The sequence below is a fragment of the Lingula anatina genome, chromosome 7 (assembly GCF_051362555.1).
Source record: "Lingula anatina isolate TDL-2025a chromosome 7, LinAna3.0, whole genome shotgun sequence".
NCBI lineage: Eukaryota > Metazoa > Brachiopoda > Lingulata > Lingulida > Lingulidae > Lingula > Lingula anatina.
Window position 1 is genome coordinate 23,440,453 of NC_141773.1, and position 20,369 is coordinate 23,460,821.

General features: G+C 38.3%; 1 protein-coding gene across 1 annotated transcript; it reads right to left on the reverse strand.

Moving 5' to 3' along the window:
• Positions 1 to 15,114: 15,114 nt before the first annotated feature.
• On the reverse strand, positions 15,115 to 16,814 carry LOC147760928 (uncharacterized). Its single transcript, XM_087018122.1, has 2 exons — positions 15,887 to 16,814; positions 15,115 to 15,554 (listed from the first exon to the last, which is right to left on the reverse strand). The coding sequence occupies exons 1-2, from the start codon at positions 16,812 to 16,814 to the stop codon at positions 15,115 to 15,117; spliced, it is 1,368 nt and encodes a 455-aa protein (XP_086874248.1).
• Between the last annotated feature and the right edge of the window lie 3,555 nt (positions 16,815 to 20,369).

The following is a 20,369-nucleotide window of genomic DNA, read 5'->3' on the forward strand; positions in this document are numbered from 1 at the left end:
AACAGTGTCAAATAAAAAGGGTAAAGAGTAATATAATACATTAATTAAAGGGACTCGCGGTGGAAGAAACGATAGACTGTTTTGCATCAAGGTATGCAATTATAATCCCACATGGCCATCGCATATACGGCCGTAGATTAAATACATTACTCATAGTTGTATTAAATTACATTATTTTGCTGAATAGACATACATTTTAAAGTTGGTCTTTCAGGAAATCGTTTTGTTTGAAATAACACAAACGAGGTAAAATCACATATAAATTTATTTTGAAATGAAATGTTTCGCTAGATCTTGTTAACACTCAGCGAAATGCACCTAGTAATTACATTCAATGTGCCATCATTTAATTGCTTTCTCGGTTTCATTAATTGACGATAATAATTGCAGTAAGCAAGAAGGAGGAAATGCTGAAGACAAAACAACGTCGTGGGTATGTGTGACTTTCTCCCTTAACATTTTCTATGATGCTGTCAAAGAAAAAGGAACCGAGATAGCGATCATTTAAACCGCTGCTGTTTACAGGTGGACTTCTTCGTTTATCATTTAAATGCCCCCCTCCCCCAGCAGACCCAGCTTGAGGAATGCCATTGTAGCTACAGTACACTGTATATCAAACTTCGGTCCAAGTTATGAAATGTTTAAGCACAAAACGATAATTTGAGGGTATTTTTTCATTCAAGACAAAATTCAATAACTATGATGTGTGACAAAAGAGACTTTACAAAGCTTTACGTGTACTTAGATATATTCCAGTAACCTATGGAGATAGGCTAGCGACGTAATTGTAACCTCAACAGGCAGTGTCCCCGATGAAAGCAAGCACCACAATAAACACTGAAAGGCGGGGTACAAAAATTAACTTTTTTAAATATCGATTACAACATGCTGTACAATGACTGAGTCGTGAAAGGGGTATTGGACTTCTTTGCGTTAAAAACAAATTCATTTCGAAATAAAAAGAGCATTTTTGGGGGGCGCGTGGGGGGGAGGTAAATAGTAACTCATTCCGTAATCCTTCCTGCACATTTATTTAATCGTATCAAAACGTATGATACACAATGTTCACTAGTGTCATTATTTTGGCGATTTATTAAAACCATATTTGTACAAAGTAGGTTAGCATAAGTTAGGCAACAACCAGTGTGAAGAACAACTCCCTTTTTAAGTGAGGCAAGACAACCTATTCAAACTGATTATAACCTTGATAAAGACACAAGGCAAAGAAGTTATGTAAACTAGCGTGTGAAAACACATTCTTTGTCACTGTTACAAGACAATGGAGGCGACCAAGTGGAGTAATTACAATATACCCCTGTACAGTCAAAGAGAAATTAGTTATGAAAGCTTACTTCAGGTCAGCCATTAATTTGCTTGTCCGAAAGAAAGAGATAGATGTCGCAACGCGAATCCTTTTTATTTATTAACCCTTCATGAGTTTGTGTAAAAGTGTGAAAGACAGGCAACGATCTCGAGTCGCTGTTGATATTGTTCGCAATTAATATTGGAGTATACCGCCTACATGTAAACATCAGACAAGGCGTTGAGATCGATAAAAGTGGAGGTTTATCTGAAAAATTATATGCCATTTTTGTGAAATGACTTATTAAGTGATGTGCATGCATGTACCGAACTTGTTTAAATTCTTGATTTTTATTATTTGAAACATCTTCATACACGACCTCATATTTATATTTCTCTCAGGCCATACTCATTTTATTACATGAGACTCTAAAGCACAGGGCATTGTGAAAGTTAATTGGCTACAGAGACTTGTTATCCTTCATGCATTTTTATAGCGTGGATGAACTAGAAACAGGCTTTACTTAGCTTTACTTAATTTTCGAAAATTTAAACAAAATCAATGCTTTGTCTTGATGTTAACTTAACACTGGTTTTAAAAGAAGAAATATAAATATGTTGGATGGATTAAATCACCGACACCGTTCTATTTTAACTAAACGTGGTCATATACACAGTAACACAGATAATATTTATAAGTTGTCTGTCGTTCAGCACGCATTATGGGCGAGTAGCCAAACAGTGACGATGATCAATCCAAGTAAAATCTATGCAAGTATTGTTTACAAAATAGATCATGATGAATAAACCTACGCTTTAATAAATAATCACCACACGGTTCTGTTTTTGTCACTTAAAAGCTTTCGTTTAAAGACGCTCAATGATATCAAAAATGCTTCGACGCTTTAAAAATGGGCCGGTGTGAAGGGAATGGATGTCCGCCGTAATGCATGTCCGTGGGACATGTATTCCTAGGCATTAATGTCCTGCGGACACTAAGTCCTGGGAATGCATGTCCTGGCTCTTCCATTCCTAGGAACGCATGTCCTAGGACATAATTTCCTGGGATTTAACGTCCAGTGGACATCCATTACTTAGTATTCTAAGTCCTGCAGACAGGTATCGATGTCCTAGTCGGACGTATTTTCCCAGCTAGACTAGTAATAGATGTCTTCCGACATTTTCATATGAATGATGTGTTAATTTTAGAAGTTTTAAACGCGATGTTTAAGAATGTTATTACGCTTATTAGAATTATTTGTATACATGTACCTCTATACATACTTTATTCGGCTAACATAAGATATTTTACGTAAACGAAAAAAATGACTTCAAATTGATATACATATATATATATATATATATATATATATATATATATATATATATATATATATATATATTATTTCCGATTAATATGATAAAATACAACTGTATGTCTGGGGAACACAGCTTTGGATTTTGGCTCGTGCCCATTTCTAACTAATATGTGTTTGTCCTTAGACGCATCACATTACATTTTACGTTTTACGGGGTGTTTTTAGGTAAAATACGAGTGTGTGAAATAATACACAGCCACCCTCTCGTGATATACTCACAAGTGCGTGTTGAACACTTCTCAATGACGTTCGAGCTGTTCAGGTACTGATATACATATCGTTCGGGTGAAAGTTAATTATTTTATACTTAGTGCCTTGATTTTCATTGGGAATATTTGTAGTTAGAGAGACATGATATGCAGTTTGAGACTGTAAATGAAACGTGTATAAGTGTATGATAAATAAATTGAATGTGTCTGTTATTGTTTATACGTGCATTTTTACTATTAGTATTAAAATTCTTTTGAGCGCAATTTTTCCTTGCATATGGATCCCGAACTTCCCATTTTAATTCTTTGTGTTTTTTGGTGAAATTAGAAAGTATATGCTCTTTTGCGTACAATTATCCAATAAAATTCACCCACGGCCTCGTATAATCACCCTCGAGTTACTAAAGGAATTCTAAAATAGCACAACGTTAAAAATTAAAAATGATGATATTTATATCAAACAGTTAAAAATCTCGTCTCATAAAAAAATCCAAATAGTATAACAACATGTAGTGCGTTTATTTCGTTGAAATGGAGAGTAAATTAGGATAACATTTGCATATAGAATAACATCGCTGCTTAGGATTCGAACTCACTTACGTTTCTCTACGCTGTTGGTAATTCATCCAGCCGTCTTACTGATGAGCCTGTGTGGAAGCTGCTGCCAGCCGACCGAAAATTACCGATACTTATGGCCCTGTGTTTATAATTATTGTGCGGACATTAATTATGTAGGACATGCGTTTCTGTGTATATGTGAAAGGAAACTATGTCCGACAGGAATACATGTCCTACCTGCGTATAAATAAAGCTGGGAATCTAGGTCCGGGTAGGACAGTACATGTACATCCTAGGGAACGCACGTCCATAGGAAATGTTTTCCCAGGAACGGAGGTCCGGAGGGGACATGCATTCCTTTCACACCGGTTCAAGGGGCATTTTTTGTTTCAGCTAGGGGGACTTCAGGTAGAGGATTCAGTGTAGGTGTTTCCTCGGATGATAACAGCATCACACCCTAGGTCTAAGCGAGTTGACTAGAAGCTTTTTGTCCAAGCATCCTATTCCTACTACTAAACTAATAACTCTAAACCACAAAGGTTTATGCGGTAAAAATATTTAAACTAAATGAGGTGCATTGACAGAGGCACAAGTACAGTACAACCCAACGCCAACGTGCAACAGGGGAAAGTCTGACAGTGTATTACATAATATATGAAAGTGCGGTCAATATTAACAGTGTAAGACATCAGTTAAATAGGAGGGGGTCTTACTATCTTTTGTTAAACGCGACTGTTATTATCTCTCGAACAAGCTTAAACCATGCCTTATACAATTACTGTGTCTCCGGCTGTCGTGCAGAAACGGCATGTCGAACATATTTTGCTACAGTTACAAACAGGGAAAACTAGCGACTTAATTGTTCTAGATCGCTCTAGTAAGAAAGCATAAGTGCGGCGCCCGGGCAAAACAATCAACTACCGGTTATAACATTCATATCTTAGCGTTTACATATGACTCGCAAAGAGCTAGGTAAATATGACGCGCAAAGAGCTAAGCAATTAGCCTTGACAAAGTGGTCCGTTTTTAAACAACAACGAGAAAAAAGAACGCCTTGTCATAGTTATGAGACAAATCGCTTGCAACGTGCAACAAGGGGGATGGCTGACAGTGTGGTCACACTACATGTTTATGAAAGTACGTTGAATTAACAGTCTTCGACATCGCCCAAAGAGGAGGGACTTACTGTAGCCCTCAATCTATTGTTAAACGCGATCATTATCTTTTCTCATACAACCTTAAACAAAACCTAAACAATAAGATTGTTAAATCAGATAAGTGATGTAAAATCATATTGGAAATTTACGTTGACGACGGAGACTTTCATTCGCAAAGTTAATGAAACAAGACTGGTCCAAGTTAACTGCCCATATTGAATAAATCTTAGACTGTTAAACCTAAAGCCCTGCTTTACTTTGGTAATAGTTATTTAGTAACCTAGGTTTATTCACATATATCATAAAGCATAAGGGCCTTGCGCTGCAAACAACCCATTTTGAACGCAATCGTCATCGCTCCCGAACAACCTGAAATCATGCCTATACAATATTAGGAGATGCACGTCGAGTAAAAGATTCAACACCTGGGTGCCCAGCACTATTATGAAAAGGAAAAATGACTTGACGCTTCATGCACAATCATCATCGAAAGCCTAGTATCATTATGCTTCGTGCGCAGTCGATTTTTATCAAAATAAAAAGTGTGTTTTATACAAGCAAAATCTAACTTTCCTTTATAACTGTTACTGAACAGCAAAGAGTTACATACACCCGGTTATAAAATTACAAATGTAATTATGAGGCTAATTTATCTAATGTGGAATGAAATATTTTGTTGGCTTTCAACTGATAGGACACTCACTTTAATCTTAAAAGAAGTTAGTTTATATGCTCGTTCCCCTAACGCGCGTGCAAAAAAGTCCCATCAAATAAACAGATACATATCTGTCTATACTGGCAACTAGTGAAAGTCTATCTGTGGCCCTGATAATAGGTAGACACTCACCGCGTTGATTATTTCTTCACAGCGATTTATTCATTTAATTATTAAACTATAAATTATTTATGAAATTATTTGAAATATGTATGTCAAATTTTACCCAGAGTGGACCTTTTTTTCAGCAAAAGGGGGGGGGGGTCTTTCGAACCTCCCGAACTCCCCCTGGCTGCGGGCCTGTTTATTTATTTATTTATTTATTAAGACTATCTATTATTATCCTTTTACGGATTCGCTCTATTATTTTATATAAAATGTAACTTAATGTAGTAATTGAGGCAACACGTCAGCTTGTAATGTGAATAAATTGTTTTAATAATGTTTCTTTCTTTGTTATTTCTAAACAGTAATATATTTTTACACAGGTAGCGATGACGGAAATTTGTGTGCGGAGCATCTTTCAACTTTTTGAGACGGGATGATTTGTTGATCATGCTGATGTACGATGCTGATGCATGTCTATGGAATTCAATTTTTGACCACTGAACACTTCATATTGAATTAAATAACTGATACTAAATAAAACTAGCAGTTTTCTTGCAACACTTAAAACATGATCAGCTGCGCGTGCAAAGCTAATGAGCAAAAGGATAGGTGGCCACGGGAGTGGCACGCGTTAGCACGGGTTCTAGCATCTTAAAGCTATAATCCTATCGCCGCAACAAACAATGGGCACCTTCTGGCTGATGTATCCTGCTGTTAATTACACCTAGTCACAGCGGATTGTCGCGCTCGCGCTGGACCACAGAAACAAGCGTCATGGGGTTCACTCGCCTAAGGTATTGTGCGTTATTACGTCTAAACTATTGTGTTTTTGCGTTCGAATTTTGAAGGGATTAGACGGCTTTCCATTGTTTGTCCGCCCCCTTCTATTCACAGGATAGGGATTAAAACATTTCTGACCTTTTTAAAACGTCGTACAACGGAAACATAATTATTATTACTACTGTATATATCTCAACAAAACTAGTGCTGCGTAATCAGACATTCTGAAGTGATAAAAACAGAAACATTGCTGATACATTATTTAAAAAGGGGGAAATAAATAAATATGAAGCAGACCGCGGAGAGCGATCATATAAAGACTAGTGTTAACTGTGGACTAGACTGCATATTGATTTTTGCCTTCATGTAGGGTAGTATTGACAAAGGCCGCTGGCTAAATCTGAGCACCATTCTCTTCTTAAAGATTTTTTGTATAAAATTAATGATTTCATTCAGCTGGCTTTCAGTATAGTTTATCCTCACGTAGATGGATAGTAGTAGTAGTAACTGGCTATTTTGCCTGATAGCCAGTCATAAAGATGGAATCATATCCGAGCAGAATTTGTTGCTCTAATATACCGAGCGTTCCTTAAGGTAGACAGTCTGTTTCACAATTATTTTGTTGATTTTGTCCCTGTCCTAGACGGACTTTACTCCAAAGTGCTCAATTTAACCAGTAAACCGGCCATGACAGGATCACTGGCTTGGGTTTGTGTTTGATTAATTCTAGCTGACCGTAATTAATTTATTACATTCTATCCCCGTCTTGTGCCATACCCCTGAAGCAGCCTCTTCTCCGATCCTTGCCACGCCTTTTTTTTTTTTTACTTATTTGACATATTTCACCCTCTTTGTTGCAAAATGTTGCCTCCTATCTTAATGTTCGACTGCTGTGCAGCAGCACGCGATATCTATTATAATGCAGAACAAAATGAATAACAACGAATGGCAAATAATGAGTTCTGTCTGCTTAATCTCATCCTGTCTCAACTACATTATTCAAATTCTTGTCACCCGCGGAACTAAAAAATGCACATATGTGCTTATCATTAAACTCCAAATTACACAGATACAAATGTTAAATTTACAGTGAAGCCAATTTTCTAAAGATACTCGTTTTTTTTAGACAGAAACTAATTCCTTCATACAGATTAACTAATTAAATAACTAATTAACTAATTTACCTCGTTCGAGATCTAAATCCTTATGCACAACTCAACCTGCGTGCTGCCAAGACATCTCAAGGTTCTGAGCTGTATACCGCTAAGTGACAGCACGCATATAAAAAAGACATGTGCAAGGCATCCAGGACTAACTATAGAGCAATGCAAACTCTTAGAGACCGTCCAAAGTCGTCCTTTGAAGGTTATTTTCTCTGACCTACACTATGAAAAGCCCTAACCTGGCAAATATGTGTACTTTAGATAAACGAAGGGAAGATCTGTGCAAAACTTTCTTTTACAAAATAGCTGAACCCTCTGACAAACTGAATCACATTTTAATTGAGCAACCCAATCGTCTTTTAAGATCAAACAATAGATACAAAGTTCCAAAATATAAGACTGATAGATTCCGATGCTCTTTTATTCCATATGCACTTTTAAATGCCCAATAGTATAATGTTTTCTTTTATTCTAAGTACAGTAATTTTAAAGTTCAAGTAGCAGTCTTTTAATTCAGTTTCATTCAAGCAAATATTATTTTATTATCATTATAATCTTCTTAACAATTTGTACAACTTCAACACACTGGGTTGCAATTTTAATTAATTATAATTATTATTATTATTATTATTATTATTATTATTATTATTATAATTATTATTATTATTATTAATGACTCTGTCGCAAGCGAGAGCAACTGTAGTAACAGTCGCCGTCACAGTTACAATTTGGATCATAAGCACCTGCACTTTCACTGTCCCCAGTGCCTCATACTTTGAAAATCTGGTCCTCTTCTTCATCATCAGCCTGATGCACTCAAATCACTGTCATCTGCGGAATTATCCTACTCTTAGATTTTTTGTATCTTTCCTTTCTTCATATATTCCATTGGTCTGTATTTGTTTGTCATATTTTAAATAAGTGTAATTTACAAAATAAAATATCATGTACAAAAAATCTAAATAGCGGAAATCTGGTGATGTCGTAAAGGACCTAAGCGCCGTTTTGTTTTTAGGAAGATAACCATAAACTATTCCAAAGCTGTGAACATATCTCTTGAAAGCTAATAAAAATTGACAAATTTATGGAATTTCATAGAGCATGTATAATAAAAAGTCGCTAATAAATATGCACTTAGGAGTTGTGACCGACGTCACCAGTTACGGAAAAGTTTCATTAACAGAGACACGTTTTGTAAATATATAATTATTGCTTATTGAATGATGTCAAGTACGGTAGTTGCATATGAAGCGATTCTGCAATATGTTTCTTAAGAGGGCAAACGAAAAGATGATAAAGTAGTAGGTGCCATTTCTAGTAGTACATGTATAGATCATTGATGCAGGCTTTTGAATTAAGTTCTTGATTGCTACTGGCCCTCTGTTGGCAGCGTGTACAAAATTTTCAGCATCACATTGGATATAAATGGACCAGGTTTAATGGCAGTGTGTATCGGCAGAAGTGTGAATGCGGTTGTTTTTTCAGTTACAGACGCTTCACACGCTTTATTTGTACTCATATCAGTGCCACTAATATATATATATATATATATATATATATATATATATATATATATATATATATATATATATTTTTTTTTTTTTTTTTTTTTTTTGTTATTCATAGGCCCAGAACCAGTCTACGACCTGATGTGGGATACACCCTCCAATACACTTACTTGGGAAAAGCCAGACGGTGATGTTGAAAGATATGATGTTACAGTGCAAACGGGAACAGATATTAGAACGTATCAAACAACGACCTGCAGATATACATTACAACATGTTGAAAAAGGAGAACCCTATGTTTTCAGTGTCGTTGCGATAAGCAATGACAAGGCAAGCAAGGCGGTTTTAAAAAAAGAAACAATAGGTGTGTATTTTAGGGTACTGTTGAAAGTTAACCTTTCTTCTTATTCCAAATGTTCTTGACATAGGCCTCTGTGAACACTATTCCCGTGTCTTTTCACATTAAAAATGTCCCAGCATGTCATAAATTCAAAAGCATGTCATAAATTGGAATGTACATACATGTTATGGCGACGTATTTGATTTCTAGCACCTGGCTACCCTAAATTTGTAAAGGAAAAGATATCGGCTACAACAACCTCAGTCACCCTTCACTGGACTCCACCTGGTGGGAAAGTAAAGCACTACGTATTGCATTATCAACGGGTGGATGAATACATTGGTTGGGTCACACGATGGTGGTGCGTGCATGAAAATATCGTAATGACGTGTTGTAGTACACTGGAGAACCTTAAGCCAGGGGTGAAGTACCGCTTTAAAGTATTCGCTGAGGTAGATGGTTACAGATACGAGAAATGTGATGTCATAGAAGTCGCAACAGGTATGCTGTGCTTTTTAACCTGCACCTACCTTTTGTTGTGAATTTTAATTATTCCACACCATGCACTGTACAAATAATAATAATAATAATAATAATAATAATAATAACAAACATACCAGTTTTGCCCAAAGCTTCATACCACGTACGTGAGAGTTCTGCATGGCATCGTGTCAGGACTACGTTGTAAATGTGCACGATACAGATCCACCACCGCACGAAATACACATTCACTACATAGCTATACTATGTTTAGGCACTTTAGATAAAAACTGTGCATATGGACCTTTCTATGGCTTTTTATCTGTGGCTTTTTATGTTCTAGAGCCTGAAAAGCCGAGCATTGATTGCGACCTATCCAGCAACATCCTTGTCTTACTCTCCACATGCACTGGCAGGAAGGATCATTATGAAGTTACATATAAATCCAGCTATGATAACATGAACGAAACTAAACACTTTGTTAGCAAGTCCAAAGACGACAGAATGGAATTGTTGAAATGGCAGCCCGGGCGTCTTTATGATGTGGAGGTCAAAAGTATCAGTTATTTTGGGACGAAGATGGAAGTCAAGAGTCAAGCAGTAAAGTTGACAATATATACAGGTAAAGTAGCTCTTTTTCGCATCGTATATAAGTGAATGTAATGTAATTGTATTTTGAATACAGACTCGTATAAGCCTATATTTCCAGCTATTTACAGTTCAATGCGTTGTCATACGATAACCATGCGTTAGGTAAACGCAAAACACGTTCGACACACGGTCATATACGCAAAGGATATGTAAATATGCGGCTGTTATACGTTTTTAAATCGTAAGAGACACGTTCCTTCTTTTAGTCAGTATTATACGCTGCGTCAGTATTATGTTATTAAGTATTATGTTATCGTAGCGTATGGAACGCATCTTTAACGATTACGAACGTAATTGCGTACATAACTCATCTGTTACTCTGTTACGTTGATTAGACGCTACGTTTACGATGACATACCTTATCATACGCTTATACAGTGCGCCAGTCATACGTTTCTCAATGAAAACTGAACAGTGTAAATACGCTTTCAGTACGCTTTTTGCACGTGCTTATTCTTTCTTCCTTACACGCTAGAAAAAGTGGGATTTCATACACTGCTAACGCATATCATTTCATAACACCATCAATTGGTTTCATTCTAGTTATGTTACAAAACAATGTTATGTTTGCTAACAGTATGTGTATAAATTTATATTACAAAAAATGTTCCAGTTGATTATAGTAACTTTCTAAAAACGTTTTTAAAAAGAATTTAAAACAACACTATCTAAAACATTACAATACTGTTATCTTGTAAATTTCAAATGATTTTAAAAGTTATGGAATAACATTATAAAAAGATGTTGAAAAATTTTCATAACTAAGAAAAAGATATGATTACGTTAAAAAAAACGTTGCATAAAAGATAAAAAATGTTTTATTGAACATTTCAATAAAGTTACTTTTGGAGTGTTTAAAACATTTATGACGTCTCAAAACAACGTTATAATAACGCTGTAGAAAAGAGTTTAAAAAAAACGTTTCTGCAGCTCGCCATAATACAGTTATTTTGGTGCATTTTTAAATGTTGTTATAACTCTCTGGAATACAATTTAAATATTGTTTTGTAAACGTTTTATAATTAACTAGAAAAGCACTCAGAGCGCGCAGACCTGCGCCAAGGCAGCAAAATCTCCATCCAATGCCGTTTCACACCTGTATTTTCGATAATTTTGATTATTGATTGATGATTGATCCTGATCACCACCAAAAAATAATCATCTGTTCCCTGGCCCACTTCTGACAGTTCCTGAAAATTTCATCAAAATCGGTCCATAACTCTTTTTTTTATCATTATTGATTGATTACTGATCCGGATCACCACCAAAAACTAATCACTTCTAAGTTTACCCATTTCTGACCTACCCTGAAAATTCCATCCATATCTTTTTGAGTTATGTTGATGACAAACAGACAAACAAACAAAGAAACAAACAGGGGTGAAAACAACCTCCTTGGCGGAGGTAACAAAAACGTTATGGTACCCTGTAACGTTATGTAAATTCACACCAGAAAAATGTCTCACTGGAAAGTTTTGCCAATATTGTGAGCCGTGTTGAGCAACTTTTGCATAATAACATTTAGAGAATATTTAAGAATGAAAAAATTAGGCCCATATGGCCATGTAGATGTTAAGTGTATTTGTGTATTTGAAAATATAATATATTCCTCAGTTATTATCAGTTATCCTTGAAACGTTGCCAGCACATTCAATTAACGTCTGTTAATTTTGATGAAAATCAGAAGTAATTGGGCTGCGAGCGACTTTCAACACCCACTGGCTAATTTCAAATTGGGGTTGGGGTTGGTTGGCGACTATAACGGTGCGGATCTTTGAAATTCAGACTCTCAGTGTGTTACTGAAATAACCGACCTATGAAGAAAAGCTTAAACCATCTATTGTACTGAAAAAACCGCCATGTTCCTGATGTTCTTTTGTTTATTCCTTTCATAAAAAATTTACTGAACGTCAGTACTATAATCAACTTTATCAAAATTATCATGAATGTGTTTTAAAGTAATCTTGATAGTTATATGATGTTTATTGTGAACTAGTGAATTGATTGAAGAAATGCACTCTAATAAACTTGACGAATAAGTCCAAATGTGGATTAAAGTGTGTGAAATGAGTAACGTTGAACAGTACTCCACAGTCGTCCGAAGCTGTCCATATGATGGTCCACCCACAAGTAATTCAAAATATAGTCTGTCACTTACTTAAAGAGTTATGGGCCCGTATTCCAAGATTTTCCTTAAAATAGGTCTAAGGTCAACTTTTATAAAGGCTTCCTTTGATGAGGTGTTCCTTGGTAAAGGAAGGCCTAACAAAATGGTATTCTTAGACCACACTTAATAAGCCTCTCCTTTGATAAGAGTAGTATATGTGGACGTAACAAGTCGTATTTCGGAGGGGGACTCTGGGGACCTGTTATGTAATTATGACGTAACAATGCGTAATCATTTTGTTCGTTATCATTGGGACCTGTTATGTATCGTTTCAACATCATCGACACTACGTATTTCACGTAAAAATTAACTGGCATCGCAACATCACGTAATTCCATTGTTTTCAAATTAATTAGAATGGTCCTCGGACGCAATAGGATCGTTTCATGAATTAATTAACATTGTAATCAGACATTGTTTCAAAATCGAAAAGTATTGCAATCGAATGGAACAACAAAGGCAGAACACTCTTCAAATTGATTTCTTTTTATTTATTGAATATACAGACTTGACATTTAATATGGAATATTTCAGTTTCGAATGTATGCCTAGGTGAAAATGCGTTTTTTTTTTTCACAAACTCCGATCTCATATAAGATGTGTGAATGGAGAAGTGTGTAGTCAGGTGTGTCGCTACCAATTAACTGATTACCAGGTTTGTTGCACTGCTGCATTATGTAATATGCAGTGATTTAATTGGGTAGTGCTCCTTTGGGCAGGTCAAAGCTTGGCTTTGGCAAAGCATGGTTCTGTCAAAAAAAGTATCCATATGTCGGCAACTACTGCATAGAAGAATTTGAAATTTTGCATGCAAGTGGTCGGGTTCGCAGTGTGTAAAATGTGCTATGCAGTGCTTTACAAATTTGTTAATCTGTGGCAGAATGGCGCGAAAAATACAGGCATTGCCAGACAGGTAATTGCGCCAAACGAAACGGTCCGCACAGTTTTACAGAGTAATGCCCAGACTGATGTACTTACACATAGGTCACACCCAATGTATTGAAATCTTACCACCAGGGTACAGGACCCACTGTCCTTCGAGATATGCTGTTGCAACTAAACAAAAACCACCTAGTCCGTTCAGAATGAGGGGTGAATTACCAACAAAACGCATTTTTCAAGGCCCTTAGCGAACACCAAACTGGTTTTAGCAGGTTAGAACACCAGACGACCTCCGAGGAACCCACTGTAAACAGCAAAACATCGTTGTATGTTTCTCTATTGAATTGGGGTCTTGACTGTTTCTGGGTTGAACACTGAAATATCGTGGCTTTCGTTATTGAGGTCAGATTTCACCTGTACCGCTCAACAGTCAAAACAGAGTTTACAGACATCCAGAAGAGGCCAACGACGAAGCGTGTGCCGCGTCTAAAGTGACTAAGGTCATTAACAGCGTCAGTATTTGGAGTGGAAACCACATTGGTGCCAAAAAAACCAATGGTGGTCATCGACTAAAACCTGAACCAGATCAGATAAAGAAATAATCTGGGAACCACTTGGCTATCATTTGATAGGGGACAACTTAGGAACAATTTTAGGTTGCACAGTGAGATTGCCGGTTCACACAGAGCACTTTTAATAGCATTTTACTTACAGAACCAAGGTAATGAGCAGCTACATTGGTCATCAAAATCGCCATATTTGAACCACATACACAATATGTGGGTAGGCCATTACTCTCCGAATCAATGGCCTACATGTCCTACAACAAAACTGGACCAAATTGGGCAGATTTTGACCGATGCCTGGAATGTTATTCCAGATTGAACTTTAAAAACCTATCCCATTGAATGCCTTGCCACTTGAGAGCGCTGGTAGCAGCCAGAAGAAGTCAAGCGTAACAGCGACTGTTACTGTGACAATCACTGACATGAGGGTCCTTTTGTAGAGCGTTTTACTCCTTTACAGACGAAAAATTTAGAAAATATGGAGGTTTAAATATCCCTTTTAATGGTTGTTGCATGACATAGAATAGGCAATGTGTTTTTGTTTGCTTCTCTGGCGAATTCCATTAATGAAATGATGTCACAATGACATCAAAGAGATAATTAAAAGTTATTAAAACACGATTTTAATCCATATTTTCATTTATCAGTCTGTAAAATAGGAAAAACCTGATGAAAAATTATTTGGAAAAAAATATTCCATATTAAATGTCAAGTCTGTAAAACAAGCTGTCTAGATGTCTAAAGGTGCAGTGGAGACGCCATCATCCAATACAACTCTCTTACAATAAAAATAAGAAAAAGCGTCACGTTTTTGTACATAGGAATGCATTGTGTTGTTAAACAGCCTTATACCTCTATTTAAACCGCTACCGCTTTGTCTATTCAATAGTATGTCTAAATATTTGTGTTTGTCTATGTCATTGTTGTTCCTATTTACACCCTTGCAACTGAATTTTGGTTTTGTTTCACTTCCAAAACAGTAATACGTTTTACTGCAAAGACTAACGATGCGGTCACCGATCCACTCAGCCTTGAACAACCAGGGCTTTCTTTTGTCGAAGGCCTCGTGTTCAGGGGTATCAGTACGCGGAAACCACAGCTGTTTTTCTGTTTCGTACTTGTCCCGCATTTTGGGTTTTATCACGGCTTCTAAGCTGTCAGCCGTAATTGCAATGTATGCTGAATCCGTGTCCAATATTGGAAATCGGACGGATCCACGAATTCCATCATGAAGTCGTAATAAAACTCTAACATCCGTAGCTTGGCGTACTGATACACCATCACACCAATATGCAGAGGCAGATCAAATTTGATGACTTTTTTATTTAACTCTATTTCGTAGATATCTTGTGTTATTCGGTCTAAACGCCTAAACCGAGGATCACACACTTTTAACGAGGCCTTTGCTTCTCCACCGTATTCGGTGTCGCGGTGTTTTTCTTTGTTTGTTACCGTTTTACCGTAGCCCGAGTTGCCAATGAGTTTCATGGTGTCGGCAACGATAGACTTTGATTTGTCTCTGTCTCCCTCTCTTCGAGCTTCGCTGACTGCATTGCCAAAATGTTCAAAACAGGCGTTCGGCGTGTACTCTGATAGATCCGCAAAACACGGCTAACACGATTTTTTCCGAAGAAACTACCGGTCAACGATTTTCTAGGGGTGTGCATGATATTATTTTCCTCGGCAAAATCTTTAATATACGACCCAATGTCGTCTCGGGTAATTGTGGTGTTTTTGAAGCTAGGTGGCATTTCAGCAAATACGGTTCTGAGTTCTGGAGGGACCTCTATGTCACATTCCACAAATCCAAACAACTTATCATTGCTAATGGCTTGTAAAATATCTTCAAATTTCAGTTTATATTTGCTTTCAGTGGGAAGCGTGTACCGGTTTGTAAAGGCACGCACTTCGTCGTTCTCACGTTGAAGTTTTTTCCACTCACAGTCCCACATTTCTACCAAAGTATACCCTTGCTCTCGAATGTATATGCTATTTTCTTCTGTTTCGATTCGCAATGAGGACATAGAGACCCTTTTAGTGCCATTCATAACTTTATAGGTGCCGTCTTTGTTTTGGTTAAGATGACAACGGTGGCCGTGAAAATAACACCCGTGATACTGATACACGGTCTTCGTTTCTCGGCAAAATCCGTCGACAGGCAGTCGAGGCTTATAACCTATACGCTTTTCGATGCCGTTGAACTGATGCCGGATGCTTACACCCTCGGAATGAGCGACCCAGTCCGACCACATCGTGGCCTCTCGCCCCCGTGGGTGAGAATACTCACGTTTATACTCAGATGTTTCTTGTCTGCGTATAAATGTACCGGTTGGCATGGGTTGCATCAAGCACCACAAGTAGAGAGCATTGGCATCGTAACCAATAATTTTCTTGCAGAGCTTGGGTGTGCTTATGGTCGCCTTTTGAAGAAAGGTCTTATTCCTTTCGTGGTAACGGTGGAATATAATACTTGGGCCACCCACGATGGCATTTTTCCGTAGGTAGTGGAGATCGCTATTTTTGTCATCAAAAAGAGTAAAATAAGCGTCTCCTACGTTTTGAAAGAGGTATTTTAATGTTAACCCTAGTACACTAATACCATCTTTAAACATATCAATACCCCTCTCAAGGTAGAAGTCAAACATTTTAGCCACTGCTTCCAGCATAGGTTCAACGTCTTTGTTGTTATACCAGGTGAGAAATTCGCGCATTGTTTCCATATTGTTTTCCTCCCTCACCCGTTGGCACAATGCGTAATCCTCCTCACTTATTCCGATTTGCTTCAAGTTGGAGTAAAATGCTTCTCGGGGAGGGAGATGCGGGCATTCGAGTTTATCCAAGGAGTCCATCCATTCGTACGGAAAGAACCCCCTGGATTCTTTGCACTCAAACGCCCTTAGAAACTGACTGTAACTGCAACCAGGAGCTAGGTAATTGCAAATATCCCAAATTTTAAGGCTATCCGACTTCAATACCATAAACTTGTTGTTTCGCTTTACCACAAAACGGATCTCTTCTGCGTTTAACAACAGCGGCAAAAAACAACTTTTTCATGGCATTTAAGTCGTAGTACCCACTGTTAAACCCTAATACGGGAAATTCTTTTAAATACTTGCGAAACTTTTTGCTTAGTTTTGTTAAATAATGTCTTGTTAAAGTGGTGTCATCGTCATCATCTTCGCCTTCTAGCTCTTCAAAAACCCAGGAAAACTTATTGCACAGAATCTTATCCGCAGCACGACTCATATTCTGTAAGACAGCAATGAACTGTTGCACAGCTAGTGCCGGCTGACCGTTGGATATAATGCACGTCGCTTTGTCGTACCCAGGAACGTTACTGCACACGCTTACACTTAGAAATTGGTGTTCGTTTTCCAAGCGAAGCTTTTGGCCGTGTTCGGGGTGTTCGTGTTTAGACAAGAGGCACTCGATGTCGAATGTGGCTCGATATCGGTAGTATCGGTCTTCCTCGGGGACAACAATGCCTTCGTCTTCGAGTTGTTCGAAGATTGTTTGCTGTGCCGCGTACGCTTTCCCCGGGAAACGCTACTCCACGGCGCCGTTACAGGTCCGTTCGTGGACATGTAGATGACCTTTGTGTTTAAACATTTTGTCGCACTTTGAGCAGCAGAAAGAATTGGCGTATTTACCCATGTCGCTGATGTAGGAAAAATGATTTTCGTATATGTTTACTGCCATCGTCTCTTTGTGTCTGGTCATGGATCGACGAACAAGTTGAGCAACGGTTTTATCATCTTCGCATTCCTCTAACTCGTAGACCGTGATGTTCACTTTAAAGTTGTCTTCTAGTCTATTGAGATGGTGAAGAGGGACACCTTTAAATGCTTTACTTCTACATCCCGTCTCTGCCACGTACGTTTCAAACAACCGTTTGGTCGCCTTTTCAAGTCCGTGAACAGGCCAGCCCCTTTGCAAGGCGAGACATCTAAAGATACATAAATTATCGTTGTACGACCCGTTTTTGTCTCCTTGCACCGGATCACACCTCGGTTGTTCAAAACGTGACGTGGTAAAGGTATGCCGGCTCCGATCGGGTGACCTTTAAGTTTTGTCACATAAAGTGTGGCGTTGGTGACCATATCCACCACCCATTTCGAGTTTGGTCGCTCTTGCCGTGCGCATTCGAGAACGTCTGTTAACGACACGTTTTCGAAGAACCCGTCAAGATCGTCTTTGTTTCGGATCACGAACGGTTCTTCAAAAAAACAGTGTTTGTTGCTGCTGGGATGGTAGTACCGCAACACCCCCGTCTCGCTGTTTCTCAGGAAGAACCCATACGAAATGTTAATTTTAAAGGCGGTGCGTTGGTCGTTTAAAATTCGAACTAGCTCTTCTCGAAGCGCGTCTGGTTGAACGGTAGTCAATCGAAAGTTGTACCAGTCTTGAAGCTTGTTGCCCCGAGAGGATCTCGTTCGAAAACTGTTCCAGTGGTTTGCATACGCGACGCTTAGGGAGGAATTGGCGTCCGAGGGTAAGAGATCGTCAGGCATGGTGACAGCTGCCTCGCCAAACCCCGTTTGATGTCTGTGTTTTTTAACTCCACCACTCGTTGGAGTGTCGGCTTTTCTTTTCGCCGAGGGCCCAGGACGTGGGTGAGCCACCTCTTGGTGTGCGTGAAGATCTCGTGGGGTGGCGAATTCTTCTGTGCACTCGGGGCAGCTTATATTTGAAACACGGTGGCCGCAGGAATGGTTCATGGCAGCTAACACTTGACCTGCAACATCTGCCGATCACGTCAGCAGACATCGATTGATGCACAACAAGAAGAAACCCGAGCTTGAATGCCCTACGTGTGGAAAGCCATTTACACGTGCACACAACGCCAAAAGGCATTCCTGCGGCCACCGTGTTTCAAATATAAGCTGCCCCGAGTGCACAGAAGAATTCGCCACCCCACGAGATCTTCACGCACACCTTTGTGGCGAGAGAGAGACCTTTTCAAAGGAAATATCTCTCCACATAGCTCGCACGTGTATACCATGGCTGCAGTATGCCTGGAATCGAGGAAGGTTCAGAGTGATATCGACATGAGACTTGTGTCTGATTGGTTAATATGGAAAAATTGATTCGTTTGACTGGTTGGAACACACGATTGGTTGATTTTGACATCATATCTTATAATAGATTTACTTGATTATTCTGTTAAAGTGAACCTGATTGAAAGAAACAAGACAATTTAATTGGATGTCTATGACATCATATCTAAAAACAGACTTTGTAAAAGAGAATTTGATTGGGAGAAATAAGGTGAAACTACAATTTGATTATTATGTACTGGTTTCTGATTGGTTACTGAAAAAAAAGCTCTCAATAAATCACTGTTCACAGAAGTGAACGTTTCATAGGTCGTTGTTCTGTTGGAAAGTAAAAGTACGGATGACAGTGAAGTATTCACCGATTGTGCTCCCGAAGACCAGCCCTATCATTTTCGAGTACCTTTTTGCAAGGAAGACGATTGGATACTCAGTTTTCTAAACTGGTCCGGCAAACTTCTTATCAACCCCATACCTCTAGCCATCAGTGGCTTTTACAGGAACCAAGAAGTGTCAAATGCAGACGACGCGGTTCTTTGCTTTAACTGTCGGGTCAGTCTTAGAATCTGGGACCCATTGAGAGATGCGGCGGACGTTGAACACGAGCGTCACAGTCCGCAATGCACCATGAATAGTGTTGAAAAGAGACTCAAGAATCCACTAAATGTAGCACTGACGCCCGAAAAACGACACGAATTAGTGCAGCTGTTTGTCCCAATTGAAAAAAATTCTAACTACACACCCAGTACAGTAAAAGCACTGTTGAACATAGGCTTTGATGAAGTGGACCAGGTTCCGTGGCCTAAGCCATACGGCCTATTCTGATTAGACTTTGTGTAGATCTGATTGGTTGAAAAATATTACTCCATTCCACAGACCTTGAAACCGTTTTAAAAAGGCGTTATTTAATAAGAGTGTTTATTTAACGTTTTGCATTCTTAGAGAACTGTTTATGGCAAGTCCATCCGTTAAAATCGAGTGCGACGATATTAAGTGTGTGGTTTCATGTTGTCAGGGACAGACAAATGTTGTTAACGACCAAAGAGATGAAACACAATGCGACAAAGAAACCGAGCTACAACCTAGCATATGTACAAGAATATGGCATTACATCAAAACTTTACTTTGTAGTGTGAAACAAAACGCAGCCAACTAAGAAGGTCATCATGAGAAAAAGTGAACCACAAAACAGTAGGATAGATGGTTACTTAAAGAAAATATGTTACGATCCTTCCAATCCAGCTAGTTTTGGAAGCGCGTTGAAATTATATAAAGCGGCACGAAAAGATAAAAAGAAAATCGGACTTAAGCAAATCGAAGAGTTTTTGACCAAGCAAGATACGTATACGC

Excerpts from the sequence above, each read along its gene's own strand:
- LOC147760928 (XM_087018122.1), bottom strand. The coding sequence starts at position 16,814 with ATGGACTCCTTGGATAAACTCGAATGCCCGCATCTCCCTCCCCGAGAA. Across the intron at positions 15,555-15,886 it reads TGAGTGGAAAAAACTTCAAC|AGTACACGCCGAACGCCTGT; the intron begins GTGAGAACGACG and ends CGGATCTATCAG.